Source organism: Leishmania infantum, chromosome 3 (genome assembly GCF_000002875.2).
Source record: "Leishmania infantum JPCM5 genome chromosome 3".
NCBI lineage: Eukaryota > Euglenozoa > Kinetoplastea > Trypanosomatida > Trypanosomatidae > Leishmania > Leishmania infantum.
In genome coordinates, this window is record NC_009388.2 from 229957 (window position 1) to 246526 (window position 16570).

Consider the following 16570-nt stretch of genomic DNA (forward strand, 5'->3'; position numbering starts at 1 on the left):
TCCAGCCCCTCTCCTGCGCTGCACCCACTCTACAGACCCACACACACACACACACACACACACACACAAGGATACATCTCCTTCGACATCATGTACGCCGTGACACGGTACTTGTGCCACATCGCCGGCGTAGGCGGCAGCGGTGGCATGGGGGGTATCAGCAGCACCGGCACCAGCAGCAGTGGTGGTGATCTACGCGGTCCCGCAATCAGCTATCGCAACTCCCTCCAACTCGCCGACGCCTTTCAGCCGGTGCAGCACCGCAATCAGTGGCCCTTCGATCACGTGCTCATCGACGTCTCCTTCTTCGCCAACTCCCTCGGCTACCTCACACGCGACCTGGTCGGCCACGAACGCGACTGCGAAACGGTGAAGAATGTCCATCGACAGCTGCAGACCGTCATCCTGCGCCGCCTCCAGCCGCGCAAGAGCCTCGCATTCCTGCTAGACGGCAGCGAGCCGCTCTGGATGCTCGAGCATCGACGCCTCTTCCCTGGCCGACGGTACGACTCCAGGGTATATCGCAGCTGTGCCTCGCCGATGCCCTACCTGCTGGAAGAGAAACTCCGCGGCACGGCCATGGAGCAGCGCACCCCGCCCTCGGAGGCCGTCATCAGCGGTCCAGCCACCCCCGGACTGGCAGAGGGCAAGATGAGCGCTTATCTGCTGGACCTTGCAACTCGCATTCTCCGGCCTCCGACGTTCCCACCGCTCCTCGACGCCACGGTCACGGCGAAGGACACAGTCTGCCTGGTCGGCGGGCCCGAGCTCGCTTGGTTGGCTGTTGGTATGACGCCGTTTCGCAACATCACAAGCGTAACGCTGCAGCAGGGAGAACTGAAGAGCTGCTCGCTGCAGGAATCGATGGTATGGATGCGGCTGGATCACCTGCTGAAGGCGGCGCCAGAGCAGGTGAACGGCGACGGTGGCGCGGCGTTGGCGCTGCAGCGGCGCCTGGCCGCTGTCCGTACGGATCTAGTTCTACTCTACCTTCTGGCCAATGGTCATCCCACTACAGGGCTGCCGCAGGTGCTGACTACGCCGTTCGCGGACGTGCTGGACGCGTACGTGGACATGGAGAAGGAACAGCACAGCGCCGCAGCGCCGAGCCCGCCGCAGAACGTCCGGCGCCTTCGCAGCGTATTATTCGACGAAGAGCCCGTTACAGGCACTCACCTTGAGCAGCCAGGGCTGCGACTGCGCTTAGTGTCCCTGCAGCAGCTGCTCGTGCGCATCGTGCGGGCGTTGTCCGGAGCCCACGTTGGTCTGCCGGCCGGCAACCGCCCCACCCCCCACGCGGCCACGCTGCTGGAGATGACGCTGCAGACACACGGGCTGCTCTGCGGTGGCGGCGTTCCGTCTCAAGCGTGGAGCCCCACGCCCGATCCGGCAGATGGCTCGAGTGGCGGCAGCAGCACCGCCGCCTTGAACGGCACCGTGCTCCTGGACAAGTTCCCGAGGCTGTCTGCGGAGATGCTCCTACAGCACGTGACTTACCTCCTCAGCCGCGAAGCGAAGCAGCGAACGGCGAACTCGGCTGACGGTGCCGGCGAGGGCAGCGACAGCATCTACCTGAGCCCACAGCGCACACGGCACTTTGGGCTGACCGGCGTCGAGACGCTCCTCCTCAGCGCCACGCGGGCGGAGCAGGTGAACCAAGTATTGCCCTTGTACGTTCGCGGCCACACCCTTCCTGACGAGGTGGCGTCGGACATCACGCAGACGCGCAACATCCACGAGGCCGTACGCAAGACGCAGCGGGTGCTCAGTCGCGTGCTGCAGCAGGCCAGTCAGGAACTGGCCAGTCGATCTGGTAGTGGCACCGCCGCGGTCGATGATGCTGGCCACAACGGTCCGCACCCTGCTCTCGCTCACCTTCCGTCGCACTTGTTCGTGCGCACCGCCGGTGCTCGCGGGCCGCCGCCGGGGTGGAAGTACTACGGCGTGCACCTTGGCATCAAGGCAGAGGCCATGAACGTGCGGTACAGCCTCAACGCATCTGACACGGCGACGCTGCGCCTCATCGACAGCAACGGTAGCAGCAACAGCGGTGACGTCATCGCGGCTGCAGGGGGCGAGGTTGGTGCGGAGTCCACCCGCAGCGGCATGGCCGACTGATGGACGTCGATGCCGTGCTCCGCCTTCCCCACCTCCGCAGAGAAAACGGAAGCAGCGCCAGCGGCAGGATCGCTGCGCATCTTGGCATGGAACACGCAGTTCAGTTGCCACAGCGGAGCGCCGACGCGACTGGGACGGGAAGGCATCGACTGGTGCTCTCCAACGTGGTATGCAGCAGCAGCACCAGCAGCACACCGCGAAGTGGGGCCCCTACGCACAAGGCTTTCGCGTGTGCTGCCTGGTGACTTTAGCGGAGTGCCCAGCCAAGCTCTACAATCTCCCCAGCGGGTTCGAGTGCAAGGACGCGTGGGCGGTGATGAAGCCGAACCTCCAGCTACCGTCTGCCACAGCAGAGGAGCGCGGCTACACCACCGATGGCACCGCAAACGCGTACGCGCAGAAACACACTGACCCGAAGCTCTACGGCCGCCCTCATCGGACACTCCTCGCGTCGACGCAGCTGCCGTCCAACGTGGACGGGGAAGGGGGGTGCACACACAGGTGGGCAATCCTTCCGAGGAGCATCCCCGACAGCCCCTTCCGCTCCGGTCACTCTCGCGTGTTGGTCGAGTTTCGGATGCGGTGCGAAACGCCGGAGAAAACAAAGCCATCCCCCTCCCACCCCAACGGCCCCTGGTGATGAGGATGTGCACGATGGAATGGGATGGGATGACGGGTGTAAGGGAAGAGGAGGAAGAGGAGGAGGAGGAGGAGGAAGAGGGGAGGGGTTATCGAATCCGTAGTCGGGCTGCATGGCGAGAGGAGGCGCGGGGTTGTTCAAGTCGCTGGCGCGTGACCCACACGCGAACACACAGGCACGCATGTGCCTATGCGCGCTCTGGCGATGCTTCCCTGTGTGTGTGTGTGTATTCCTCTGGGCAACTTGTCTAACCGGTGGACGGAAGGGTGCGGGCCGGCAGCGCTGCGTCCGGCGCGAGGTAATGGTTGACTGATGTGGGTGGTGCTGTGTAGTCTCACCCACAGACTTATGTGGCGTGCGGCAGTGTTGGTGTCTGTGTTGTTACTCACAGGCTTTCGCTGACGGCTGAACAGAGGCGCGCACACCGACAGACCCGGCGCGGAAGGCAGTGTACGGATTGTGGCCCACTAGAGGAGCGGGGGAAAAAAACGAGGAGGGGCGTTGTGAGGTGGTAAAAGGAACGGCACAGACTAGGCGAGATGCGGGCGGTGGTGGATTCGACGCTACAGACGGAGTTAACGGTCGGCTCATCGGATGATACGTGCGTCAGGTATTTGGGTGTGTGTGCGTGTGCGTGTGTGCTGGAGCCCTCACGAGCTGCCGCCCTCCCCCCTCCTACATCTCTCTCTATTCCTCTTCCTGCTCTCTGCCACGCACTGCTCACACATGCAGTGGCTTCCCCGCTTGGACGTCCTCCTTGTCCCTCTTCTTGATCTCCCTCTCGTCTCCTCTCCTCTCACCCTAGCCCACCTTTCCTGCTCACCGTCTTCACTACCATAACCACACCTCCACAGCAGCCCTCCTCTTGTGTGTAGCGGCGGCGCATCGTAAAAGCGTCTGCGAGAGACGAATAGAGCTTCGGTAAGACGACACTCGTCCGCGTGCGCAGCAACACACACGCACGCACGCATACTCATCACCAGGCATGTCATTCCGCTACACGAACCATCTCGTGGCAACCCTGAAGCACCGCCTCTTCCTCGAAGCGGCGCATCGGCAGCTGGTTCGCCAAACCTTCACCGGCGTCTGCAATGGTATTGAGGTAACCTGCACCGCGTACGGCTCCGTGGTGGGGCTACGGATGCTTGATCGCGCGGTCTGGGAGCCGCACTACCAGGTCGCGGCAGACAACGAGTCCGAGGCAGCAGCAGCAGCAGCAGCAACACCAACAGCACCAGCCGCCGTCTCTCCATCGCGCCCCTCGTCATCGTCGTCCTCCTCCTCCACCGCGAGCGGTAAGACGGGGATCGACCTGGTAAAGCTGTCCGCCAGCATCCAGGCTGCCACGTGGCAAGCGATACAGAAAGTGCGAGCCGCGAAGGAGGAAGCACACAGCCGCTCGCTTCGCCGCAACCCACAGCTGCTCGCGGAGGCGAGGCTGCGCGACTGGTATGAGCAAGACGCCAACACGCTGCACCCGCGGCCCTTTGATGGCCTGAAGAACCTCGAGGCAACGGAGTGGATGCAGGCAGTGCGCTTCGGCGTGCCGCAGCCGGCGCGCTACCGGCGCCCCGATGCGGCACTCAAAGACGCGGGGGAAGGTGGCGATGGCGCGCACACGGACCAGAAGCCCCGCAAGACGATCACGGTGCTACGGGACGAGGACTGCGACCCCGCCAACATCCCGATCGGCTCCGTCCATCCGCTCTTCGCACCCGGTCTGCTGCAGCTCGAGGTGGACCCTAAGGTTGCAACGAACGGCGGCAGCCGCGTTGATGAGTTGTTTGTGCTGAGCGAGCAGCGGAAGGAGATGCGCCGTGATGAGGAGGCCTTCTGGGAGCGTGTCGAGCTCATCCGCCGCAGCCAACTTGCCACGATCCCGAAGGGTGCCGTGAAGCGTGGCTACGCAGACATGGCTGATACGGTGCAGGACAGCATCGAAGAGAAGGTGCAGCTGCGCTTTACACAGTGAGAAAAGGCGTGGTCGGTGAGCTTTTCGGTGCGCTCCGTCAGCCAGTGATGTCGATGCCTCTGTGCATATATATATATATGTGTGTGTGTGTGTGTGTGTGTGTGCGCGCCCGCGTACGTGAGGAGGACTAAAGGGTGTCAACGTGTCTCTGTGTGTGTTGCGGAGAGCAGGATATCGCATGAGAAATGAAGTCCGTCCGTGGCTCGTAAAGGACACCAAGGGGGGCTCTCTTCACGCCGCTTCCCCCACCCCCATTCCCGTCGTGAAATCCCCTGCGCTGCGGCGGTGTTTTCTGGATTCTCGTCCGCATCTTTCGAACATCCTCTCTCTCCTGAACAATCGACATCATTACACCCGCCCGCCCCCCCCCGCACACACACACACACACATACACGCGTCGCCGACATCGCGAGGCGGCTTCGTCAGTGTGCAGCCTCGCTATTTCTGCAGATCTGGTGTGGAAAGAAGTAAAGGGCGGGGTGCTACGGACAACACGGACTCGGCCAGCGCCTGCCAACGCCCTCGCTGCGTCATTGGCGGCGAACTTGTTTCCGCCGTTGCGTTGTTTGGAGAGGGGGAGAGGGAGAGGAGAGAGGAGAGAGGCTGTGCTCGACACGCATCATCGGCGGCGGACGAGAGAGCGCACGCCACTCTTGGTTGCTCTACCACCCCCCTCCCCGCTTTTCTCTTCGCGCGCCCTTACGGGCTTCCCCCCGCCCCCCGCCGCCACCACCGCCTGCCATGCTGCGCCGAACGCTTCGCTGCTGCGCGGATGTGCGACACACAAGTGTACCGTCCTTCATGCAGCACCCGGTCGAGATGGCCTTCTACTTCCCACGCTTCCACCCCGACACGCACGTCAACGCGGCAGGTATACCGGAGCTGATCGACGCCGTCGGGCTAATGACGCGGCATTCGCGGCCATCTCGTGCGGAGAGCACTGCATTCACCTCTACTTCGGCCGCGGAGAGCGCCATGTCGCGTGCGCTACCGCCGACTCGGTGGACGACGACCGTCTCAGCGACCGCGCAGCCCACGACGGATGCCGCCGTGGCCGAGGCGCAGAAAGACAACGCGAAGAGTCTCTTGCTGCTGGAGCGCGGCATCGACATCCTCAACAGCGTCGGCGGGGTGCGCAACCCCACGGTGGCGAACCTTCTCCGCCCCCTCTACGCCGCCCGCTTCGAGATGCTCAACGGCAGCGAGCACCTGCCCCGCTCTGAGTATGCGAAGCGCATGCACGTGCCCAAGGCCATCCTCCAGCAAGCCGCTCCGCTGCTCTACTACGACGCCTGGGACAAGTCTGATGTGCAGCAGCTTGACACGTCCTGTGTTTTGGTCGGCCACTTCATGAAGGCGTTCTGCGCGCTGCATCCGCGTCCCTTCCACCCCGTAGCCGCTCCCGCTACCAGTGGTGGCGCCGGTTCCTCCCAAACGTCGTCGACGACGACGACGGCCAGCAGCAGCAGCAGCAATGCCACATCATCATCTTCGGCACAATCCCCACCCAAAGGTGCACTTGGCCCGGCTGAGTGGAAGATGGCTGTCGGTGACGACGGAGAGGGTGCATACCTGACCCTGTCCATTGTCCAAGACCGCGTGGAAGAGCTGCTGCGCCTCGCCACCGCGGCGTACGACAAGCACGGCAGCACGCGCCCGGAGCTGCGCTGGCTGCGGCCGAAGCTGCTGGTTTTGAAGGGACTGCTCACCATTCCGCTCACGGGGCACCTCCTCCACGCACAGCGGTGCATCGAAGAGGCGGCCAACTACGTCGACGCTCTCACGAAGCGCAAGAATCTGCTGCTCGACGGGCTGAAGGAGCGCACGCATGAGCCGGAACTCGGGCTCTACATGCTGCTGCAGGCGGAGATCGCCGCCCGCGTCTTTGACTGGGATGTGGCGCCTGGCCAGGTCGATGGTGATGTGGTGAATATGTTCACGGACGCCGCGGGCTACTACGCCGACCCGCCAAACACAACGCTAGATGGAGACGCCATCATGTCGGAGAGCAAGCTCGCGGAGCAGCGGTTCGAGGTGGAGGCGTACACGTGCTGTCTGCGCAGCTACGCAGCCTTCTTGCTCGGCGCGCCGCGACCTAAGGCGACGACCACGCGCGACTCACCGGTGTTTCTCGCAAAGCAGCTCTTCTCGCTGAACCCGCTGCTCACCGTGGCGACATCGTCCTCGCTTATCTTCAGTGATGTGCGGAACGTGTCGGAGTTGCCGCTGGACATGTGCCGTCGCCGCACCGGCGAGGCCCTCGATCGAGCCCTCAAGCTCAACCGCATGCTTTACCCCGACTTCCGCCAGAACGCACCCGCGGCGTCGACGCTCATGACGATGGCATGCATGTACGCGGACACGCGCGACTACCTGTACGCCACAGGGCTCTTCGAGTCGGCGAACAAGGCCGTGACGTACAACTTCGGCGACACCTCGCTCGAGCACGTCTTCCTGCAGAAGTTACGCTATGAGTTTCTCGCGGGTGTGGGGTCGGAGCAGGAGGCGAATACCGCATCGCACGAGGTGGTGCACCTGCTCAAGCGCATGGACGCGCTGCCATGCTGATTTGCACCATCATCAGGACCACTAATGCGGTCGGCTGTTGTCGCGGCGCAACGGTGAGATCGATGGGCCGGAGAGGAGAGGGGGGAAGGAATGAGGGAGGGAGCCAGAGAAGTCTCACCTGCCCTCCCCTCTCCCTCACTCCCTCCTGTCCTCTGCTCTTCCAGGTGGATTTCTCCTTCGCTTTTTCTCTGGTGGCCGCAGGCACCACCACCTCTCTCTCTCTCTCTGTGCGTGCGGGGGAGCCAGGCAGCCCACCCACCCACCCATCCCCTATCCCTGCCAATGCCGAACCGCTTCTGGCGGCTACAGAGGTGGGGGGGGGTGAGGTCCCGGGCGGCGTGGTGTCGGAGTGGTCTGCGACAGTGAGCACGTCTGTGCCATCCACATGATGGGGGAGCGGCTATGAGCTGGGTGGGTGGAGTTCGAGGCAGAGGCGGTGCCGAGAGGACGCTGGGGCGGTCGACGAGCGGTAACGCGCGCGTCTACGGCTGCTTGGCACCACGCGATGGGGTGCTGTGGGGCAGGGCCGGGTGGCTCGCGCGGCGTTTGAGCTCCTGCTGGGATGTATGGCAGCGAGACGGTATGAACGCACCGCGGACGAAAACAAGATGAGAGTTTATCACACACACACGCACGCGCAGGTGCGGTGGCGGTGATGTTGGGCCGCTGTGGAAGTCAAGGCTTTTTCGTCGTTGCGCGCCTCGCCCGTCCTCTTGCGAGTAGGTGTTGTTGTCTGAACGTCGATGGTATTGACGCTTCCTCCTCCCTCTGACGAGTCGAGGGCGGCAGCACCCGTGAGGCTCTGCGAATGGTCAGCGGGGGGAGAGGGGAGAGGGCGAAGTAGAGAGAGATTGGGGAGAGGAGGGCGGGTGGGTGCTGCTGGCTTTCCAGTGGTGAGTGAGAGGGGGAATGCTGGCGCGCACGCACGGGTTCGTGTGGGAGTCGTTTGTTGATGCCGGTGACGTTTTGGGGGCGTGGCAGGGGGAGGAGGCGCATTTAGGCCGTGACGTCTTCCTGCGTCCCCCCCCCACGACGTCTGGTGCTACTCTGGGCATAGTGAAGGGTGGTGGCTTGATGCCGATGATGGTGCGGTTACACGTGGTGGCGGCTCGTTACTGTGGAGGGGGGGGGGGGGTGCACACGCGCGCGCGTCGCAGATGATTCACTTCGCGCTCTAAGAACCGAACGGAAACAAAGAAAACGAGTAAAACGGGAAGAACGATAGACGCCGACAGTGGTGAAGGCGACGTTGTACGTTGTGGGGCATGCGTGGGATAGGTGGAGGGGGGTGGGGCGTACTGGCCAACGTCGGTGCGAGTGAGCGAATGGGCGTCTCCCCCAACCCTTCCGCTGTGGTCGCGCTACACAATACCTCTTTGAGTACGGATGCGCTTGTCCCCGTGTAGGGCACTCATAAAACGCACCCGTCGATATGAACCTCTCCCTCCCGCCGACACCGGCATGCGCACGCACTGCTTCTACTAGGCTTCCGCCCACTTACCCACCGACCTACTTCTCTGTCTCGCTCCCTCTCGTCGGCTCACTGCCGCACACCGCACACGCACACATACCCGCGAGCAGCAACCCCCTTCTGCCGCCTCTCCCACGCCCCCGCACACGTTCTTGCACGCTCATCTCTACGTCGCCCACTCTTTGATAACTGAACCCCCCCCCCTTCTGCTTCCTTCCCCTCCGCTGCTACGCGTGCCTCTGCATCCTGTGTGTTTGCTGGTTGTTTGGAGATCCCACCCCCGCCACTGAACCCCGCCCCGACACACACACACACACACACCACCACCACCATCCTGTCTTGCATCCGAACGCCACGACTCACCTGCATTCGTCCTCACCACGGCACACGCTTACGCGACGCTGAGGTAGGGGGAGGTCATTGATCAGGCGGCGAAAGGGTTTGCACACGCCTGCGCGGGTGTTGTAGCCGCACCTTCAGAGGTCCCGCATGCAGAGAGAAACACAGAGTGGCTGCTCTACACCCTCTCCTCTCCTCATCCGTTTATTTTCTCTTGTGTGTTTGCCGGCCTGACGCTGTCTGCGTGTGCGTGCTCTTCGTTTTTGTTGCTGCGCTGCGCTGCTCTCTCTCTCTCCCCCTCACGCCTCTTCGTCTATCCATCCATCTACCTGCCGGCCGGCCGGCCTGCCTGTCTCCGTGTGCGTGGCATTACCAGGCGCACGCACGCACAGAGGACGGAGAACGAGACGACAACGTCTATCAACGTGACGTAAACGGAATACCTCGACTGTGTGTGTGTGTGTGTGTGGAGGGGGGGCACCGCGCCCATCTGCGTGCCCCCGCCCCTCCCTCCCGCTGTCGGTGTTCACTTTGGGACGGCGGGTTAGAGCGCATANAACTCATCACTACCATCTTGCTTGCGTGCCCCACTTTCCACGCGTTGCTCTTTTTTGTTGTTGTTGTTCTCGTGATGGCCACTATGGCGGTGATGGACGCATCGTTGCCGAAGACGACGACCGCGATGACGAACGCGTGCCAGGGCTTCTCTGCGCCGTTGCCCCATCCTACCGCCGTCTCCCCCCCATCCCCCTGCCAGCAACTTTCGACGCCAACTAACACTCTCACCCGTCAACTCCATCAAGATGGATCACCGCAGCCGAAGCAGTACTGGGAACGTCGTCGCCACTCCAGCTCCTCTCTCGCGGCGTCACCTTTAGCTTCGTCGGCCTCCTCCACATCGCATGCTTCTCACACGGATGCGTACGAGGCGGCGGTGGCAGCGGAGACGCGGCGCACGGACGTGGGTGGCTCCCTGCTTCAGCAGCCGAGCTCTCTGCCGTTATGCACGGTGAAGTCGTACGGCACCGCGTCGGACATCAGCGACGACGGCTCGCGCAGCTCCTTGAGCGCTGTGGTGGCGGTGCACACACCGACCGATACCATCGACGTGACGACGACGCAGACAGTAGGCTACAGAACGCCAAGCACCCGCGCCGAAGTCCAACCGGGTCAGCTCGAGCACCACGCGCAGCACCTGCAGCAGAGGCAAGGGCAAGTCAGGTCCAGCTACGCGGTCGAGTTCTCGGCGTACGCTCCGCACGGCTTCACTCTTTTGGATGGCAAGGCACACATGGTTGGTGGGGTCGGGCAGAGCGAGTCGGCGCCGCTCGCCAGAGGCACGCCGCAGGAGCCGCTGGCGCCGGAAGGAGGCGCCAATGTTGGCGCAGCACCGGCTGAGACCGAACGGCCCGCCATCCCCGCCGCTGGCGGCAACGGCCCTGCGCCAGCCTTTCTGTCGAGAAGCGCGCAGTCGCCAACGGGGCCGCCGCCGACGTTTGTGGAGCTCGTGGTGCGGCGTATGGAGAGCACATCACTCCTGCAGTTTCTGTGGGTGGTGCTGCTCATGGTCATGCTGCTGGTGGGCAACGCGTTTCAGGTGATCTTCCTCAACTTCTGGATCCACCAGTTTCCTACGAAGCTGAAGCCGCAGATCGCGCCGGCGTCCTCGTCTTCCGCGAGCAGTGGCAGCGGCAGCGGCAGCGGGGGGCACGCGAAAGCCCTCGCGAGCAGCTACACCACCTTCGTCATCTCTGCCGTACTGTTCCCCGCCTTCTTCGTTGTGCTCTTCATCACGTACGCACTGTGGCGGCGACCGAACCTGCGCTTCACTCGCGAGTGGGCTGGATGGCGGCTGCTGTTCGGTATTGGGGCCATGGACGCGTTGAACAGTGCCTTGGCCATCTACGCCGCCGCCAACACGCCGGAAGTGCTTCAGGCGCTGTTCGTCTCCCTCGTCCCCATCTACTCTGCCATCTTCACCAAGTGGTTGCTGAAGGACCCGCGCGACTACGCCAACCCGTACGTCGTGGTAAGCTTCGTTCTGATCGCGACCGGTGTAGCGCTTGCCTCACTGTTCAACTACGTCGTGGCGCACCATCACCACACGGAGGACAGCAGCGGAAGTGGTCACGCCGGGGTGAAGGAGCTCTTGCTCGCCATCTTTTCGGGCGGATCATCGTCATCACTATCTCCCGTGGCGCTGGACCGCCGACTGTGGTGCTTCATCTTCTTTCTCTCCGTCCCGCCAACGGTGCTGATGAACGTGTGGCAGACCATGTACATGATTCGGTACACAAGCAACGATCAGCTGATGGTCTACCTTGCCGAGCACGCAGATGAGGCGGAATACGAAGAAAGCGACGATAATGTGGCTGCGGGTGCTCCGGGGCAGAGCACGCCGTTGCTGGACGGCGCCAGAGACAGTCACGGCGACGCGCATCATTGCGCCTCCCCGGCGGCGGGAGAAGCGGTGGAGCGGGTGCCGCTGCAGCCCTCGGCCGTCTCCGCGTCTAGGTCCTTGCCGGATGGGTGGGCGCACCAGCAGCACCGCCCGCGCATCCCGCACGGCGAGCACCTCCTGCACGGCGAGGATGCAAGCGTCAAGCTCGTCATGCTGACCTCCGACACGACTATCCAAGCTATCCTTGCCTTTGTGTTGATGCCGATGGACGCCCTGCCATGGTTCGGCGGCAGTCACTCGATCCGCGAAGTCGTGCAGAACCTCGACGACGGCATCGACTGTGTGCTGCACTGCCCCCGCAACATGCGTTACTGCATCTTGTACAGCACAGGCTTTGTACTCGTGTACATCGCCTCGGCCTACCTCAACCGCTACAGTGTGACCCTCTGCTCCATGGTCAGCCAGCTCTCCGGCCCCATCACGGCCCTCGTTCTCATCGCCTTTCCCACCCTGAACATGACCGACGACGCCTCACCGTGGTACGTGAGCGTCTTCGCCATCTTCCTGCTGTCCTGCGGCACCGTCCTGTACGTCTACTGGGATGAAATGACGGTGGAGGAGAAGGCAGTCGGCGAGATGCAGCTGAAGTGGGCAATGATGCAGGAGCAGTCGCCCCGACACGCGCCGTCGTCGGCAGAGGGCCAGCGGTACCACGAAGTCGACAGCGACGTCAATGGCAGCAGTCTCGCCACACCGCAGGCCGGCGTGTCGCAGCCGCAGCACCAGCATCGCCATGCGCGATCGCGGCGCTACCGCCGTCGTCGACAGTCCGATTACGCTGTCGTGGTCGACCAAGACGCGTCGGATGCCTCGGCCAGCGGACAACCGCACCGCCACTGATAGAACAGAAGGCATCGCCCACCCACCCACCCCTCACCCCTCCTCTCTCCTCCGACGGCTGACAAGCGTTGTGGCAACATGCGTGTGGGTAGTGCGTTGGCTTGTTTAGAGGGCGCCAGAGGTGGGCCTGCGCGTAGTGTGTGCCCCTGCTCTTCCGTTCTCTCCAGTTGTGGGCGCCGGCGCCGGCGTCATCGTCGCTAATGGGACTTGTCGATCGTGTTGGCAGTGGTGGTGGTGGAAGAATAGGCCAATGCTGAGAAGATGGGAAGGTTGTGGATATCAGTGGTGTGTGTGTGTGTACCAGAACGACACACACACACAGAAACTTCATCTCCATCTCTCGCCCGCCAATATGCTGCCTGAAGTTTCTGTGTGCATGTGTTTTGTGTCGCCGCGTTGGGGCGTGTCTCTGCGGGTGCACACACTCCATGAAAGCCTCGTAGATCCCCCACACCCACAGGAGGAAAGCAGAAGTCGAGGGACACACGAAGTATGGCGCGTGCTGCTGAGCGCATCATCGCCGTCCAACACCACCACTCGCCCTTCTTCTCTGCCGGTCCTCCTTTCTTCCACGGCTATCTGCCCAACGGTAATGCGGTCGGTCACTCTCATAGAGCTCGTAGACACGCATGTACACTTCACTTCGGCAGTGCTCGCGTCTTGTTCGCTGTTGTTGTTGCCAGAGGGGTTTTGGGTCATGCCCTGAGGACGGGCTGCTTGGAGGACGCGAGGGGAGGGGGGGCTCTTCATCATCACGTGTCTTTGATCCGCACGAACACATACACACAGAGAGAGATACGCGCACAGATGCGCTGGAGCACCCCGCGTCACCTAAAAGGCGGCCTTCCGCATGCACAACGCGTTTCGCAGCGCCTCTCCTTTTACTCCCCTCATCATCGTTCATGCCGCCACCTTTTCTGGACATCAGCTGTGGCACATCGCTGATGTGTGTACATGTGTGTGTGTGTGTGTGTGTGTGTGTGCCTGAGCGCTGATCGTATCTGACGGTGGTGACGACGCGACTATCATCGAAACCAAAAATGAGCTGCCGTGGCCTTCAAGAGCCTCACCGATTGGAAGCCTCAACGCCGTGTGCTCGCCCTCAACTCCCTCTCTGCTTCTGTCCCCTTGACAGCCGCGAGGCACGCTCTCCCGCCTCCTCTAATCGCTTGTGGACTCCTCGCCCACACCTCACACGCATCTGCCTCGCGTTGAGGCGTGGGCCTCTGACGACCACGTTGTGGGCCGAACCACCAGCCCAAAAGCCACGCACAAATCGCCCAGCTTCCGGAGGTGCTCCCCACCTCCCCGGGCATCATGCGCCTGTGCGCACCGCTGTGTCCACCCCACAAAAGAAAACGATGCCTCTCCCTCCCTCCACTCCCCTGCCTCCCCCCGCGTCCGCGGCGTAACCTCCGCACAGAGCCCCCTCGTCCTCGTTCATCTGTGTGATCCTGCACGCTCTCTGCTTACCTCTCTCTCTCTCTCTGTTGAGCTCTGCGACCTGCACCTCTCTGCGTGGCGTTCCTCTCCGTTGCGGACGCCTATGTGTGCGTGTGCACTCCTCCCTCCCCTCTCAGCATGTCCCCCATCCACAAAAAGCACATGGAAGTGCTCGGGCTGGGTGTGAAGGGCACGGCTGGTGACGCGAGCAACACCCACCGCCCCGCTGGCGCGCTATCGTGGGAAGAGGAGCAGCTGCCGCGGGAGTCATCCCTCACCAGCGGCGCCACGGCGGCGGCGGCGGCAGCCGCTGCAGCGTCCGGGGACGTGCGTCATGGCCCTCTCCCCGAAGAAGACGACCTGAGCAACGCCACCATTGTCCTCGCAGCCGCTGCCGAAACAACAACGACGAGGACGCCGATCTTTGGCAGCAGCCTTCGCAGGTTCTCCGACCCCCTGGCGTCTTTGCCGCTCCGCCACCTGCTCCTCAGGGGGTCCAGTTTTGCATCCCCCCTAACGATCACGTCGGTTTGCCTGGAGCCGTGCCGTACACCTGGCGCGGAGGAGACGGCGGCGGCAGCAGCGACTCGGATGACAGCGCGCAGCACGGCACCCGCCACTCAGCACGACCCTGCCGGCTCTATCGACATGGCCTTCGCCTCCAGGGTCCGCGCCGCGCCGTTGTCGCCGGTGACGGTACCGGCGCCCGCACACGATGCGGGCAACGACTACGTCACTCTTATCCGCTCGCTGCCGAGCCGCACCGCCTCCGTCGTCATGCCCTCCCTGTGCGCCTTCCGCGAGCGGCTGTGCAAGATGTCGTTCAAGCAGATTCTGTGGATTATCCTCCTCGTCGCCCTCGTCATGGTCGGCAACTTCATGCAGATCGTGATGCTGAACTTCTGGCTCATCTCCTTCCCCTCCGATGGGACGCCTGGCAACTACACCGCCTTCGCCGTGCCGGGCATCTTCTTCGCCGTTCTCTTTGTGCTCCTCCTCGGCGCCTACACCGCGATCTGGCGGCCGTCGCTGCGCTTCGCCAGGCACGCGCACGGCTGGGTGATCCTCATCGGTGTCGGTTTCTGCGACGCCTTCAACAGCTGGCTGGCCACGTACGCCGCGTCGTACACCTCCGAGGTGCTGCAGGCGCTCTTTTCGAACCTCTGCCCCCTCTACGCCGTATTCCTCTGCAAGTGGATCCTGCACGACACGCGCCGCTACGCCAACGTCTACATCGTCTCCGTCTTTGTGCTCACCATATGCGGCATCCTCGCCGCCTCGCTCTACGGCCTCATCAAGGACCACAACATGGGCGAGGGCAAGTGGTGGATCCTCATCTTCTTCCTCTCCATGCCGTTTCGCGTGCTCATGAACGTGTGGCAGTCCCTGTACATGATCGTCTACACCCACGACCCGAACTTCGTCCTGTGGCTGCGCATGCGGCTGGCGACCGCGGAGGAGGCCGCCGAACCGGTTTCCGCCGCGGTGAGGGGCAGCAACGAGGTCACGCCCGACACCTCCGACACATTTTTCCGGGGTGGCGCCGACGTGGTCGCTGGCCCCGCCTCGCCTCTGGACGTCGACTGTGCAAAGGCGGCGTCATCGATCGCGCGCTACGACGGCCGCGCGTTGATGGGTGGACTCGAGGACGAGGAGGACGGCAAGGAAGAGCTGCGCGGCGCAAGACCTGCCAGGCACGCCAAGACGAAGATAGCAAACTCGGTGAAGCCCAACTCCGTAGATGTCAACGACGATGATGCTGTGGGGGACAGCACGGAGGCGCATGAGCCGGTGACAAGCGACAGCTCCGATGGCGCTGCTGGTGGTGTTGTTGCCACCGCCCCTGCAGCATCGCCAGGCGAGCCCGCTACGAGTCTCGTGAACGTGCATGGTGCGGTGTATAGCCTGAGTGGTGTTGAGGACGGTGAATACTTGCGTCCGACCGCGACTGGCGCGCCGCCGCTGCCGACGCAGACCATGTTCACGGTGCGCTACAACCAAGGTGAGGACACCATCGTCAAGCTCGTCATGCTGGCGGGTGAGACGGTGATACAGCTGTGCTTCACGTTGTGCCTGCTCCCGGCGGACGCGCTGCCGTGGTGGGGCAACAGCGAAACGGTCAGCGCGACGTTGGACAACTTCGCCGAGGGCATCCGCTGTGTCTTTACAATCCGAGACAACTTCCTCTACTGCTTCCTGTACACGCTCGGCTTCGTCTTCACGTACGTCGGGTGCGCCTACCTGAACCACTATAGCGCCGCCCTGTGCTCCATCGTTACCCAGCTCTCCTCGCCCGTCACAGCGCTCATGCTCGTCATTGTGCCGAGCTGGAACGTGCAGGTGGACGGCGACTCCCCCTGGTACTACAACATGATCGCCATCTTCTTCCTGTGTGTCGCAGCTCTCATCTACGTCATGTGGGAAGAGATGACGGATGACGAGAAGGTGCAAGCGGAGTACGAGCTGAAGATGAAGGAGCTGCGCGTGCGTCCGTCGTCGCACGAGGCGCCACATCACGTTACGATACAGGGGTGAGATGGCGCGCAGACCTGTACGGGTGCGTGAGTGGTGAGGGGTAAAGTGATTCTCGGCGCGCCCACGAGTATGTATGTGCCGGTGTGTTCAGAGAAGTTCTCTCTCTCTATACATATATATATGTGAGCCAAGCGATCCAGTGGAAGGGTGCGTGTGCGTCGACGGAGGGCAGGAGAGGTGTTG

At 62.9% G+C, this 16570-nt stretch overlaps 5 protein-coding genes across 5 annotated transcripts; all 5 read left to right on the forward strand.

Annotated features, from left to right (window-relative positions):
* Positions 1-90: 90 nt before the first annotated feature.
* Positions 91-2118, forward strand: LINJ_03_0600 (mitochondrial; the record flags this gene model as incomplete). Its single annotated transcript, XM_003392155.1, has 1 exon — positions 91-2118. One exon carries the CDS (start codon positions 91-93, stop codon positions 2116-2118), a length of 2028 nt encoding a protein of 675 aa, XP_003392203.1.
* A 1625-nt stretch (positions 2119-3743) lies between these two features.
* Positions 3744-4730, forward strand: LINJ_03_0610 (conserved hypothetical protein; the record flags this gene model as incomplete). The annotated part of the gene is made up of 1 exon (XM_003392156.1): positions 3744-4730. The coding sequence occupies one exon, from the start codon at positions 3744-3746 to the stop codon at positions 4728-4730; it is 987 nt and encodes a 328-aa protein (XP_003392204.1).
* A 741-nt stretch (positions 4731-5471) lies between these two features.
* LINJ_03_0620 (conserved hypothetical protein) lies at positions 5472-7298 on the forward strand (the record flags this gene model as incomplete). The annotated part of the gene is made up of 1 exon (XM_003392157.1): positions 5472-7298. One exon carries the CDS (start codon positions 5472-5474, stop codon positions 7296-7298), a length of 1827 nt encoding a protein of 608 aa, XP_003392205.1.
* A 2441-nt stretch (positions 7299-9739) lies between these two features.
* Positions 9740-12409, forward strand: LINJ_03_0630 (hypothetical protein; the record flags this gene model as incomplete). The annotated part of the gene is made up of 1 exon (XM_003392158.1): positions 9740-12409. One exon carries the CDS (start codon positions 9740-9742, stop codon positions 12407-12409), a length of 2670 nt encoding a protein of 889 aa, XP_003392206.1.
* Positions 12410-13990: 1581 nt separating this feature from the next.
* LINJ_03_0640 (conserved hypothetical protein) lies at positions 13991-16387 on the forward strand (the record flags this gene model as incomplete). The annotated part of the gene is made up of 1 exon (XM_003392159.1): positions 13991-16387. The coding sequence occupies one exon, from the start codon at positions 13991-13993 to the stop codon at positions 16385-16387; it is 2397 nt and encodes a 798-aa protein (XP_003392207.1).
* Positions 16388-16570: the final 183 nt, after the last annotated feature.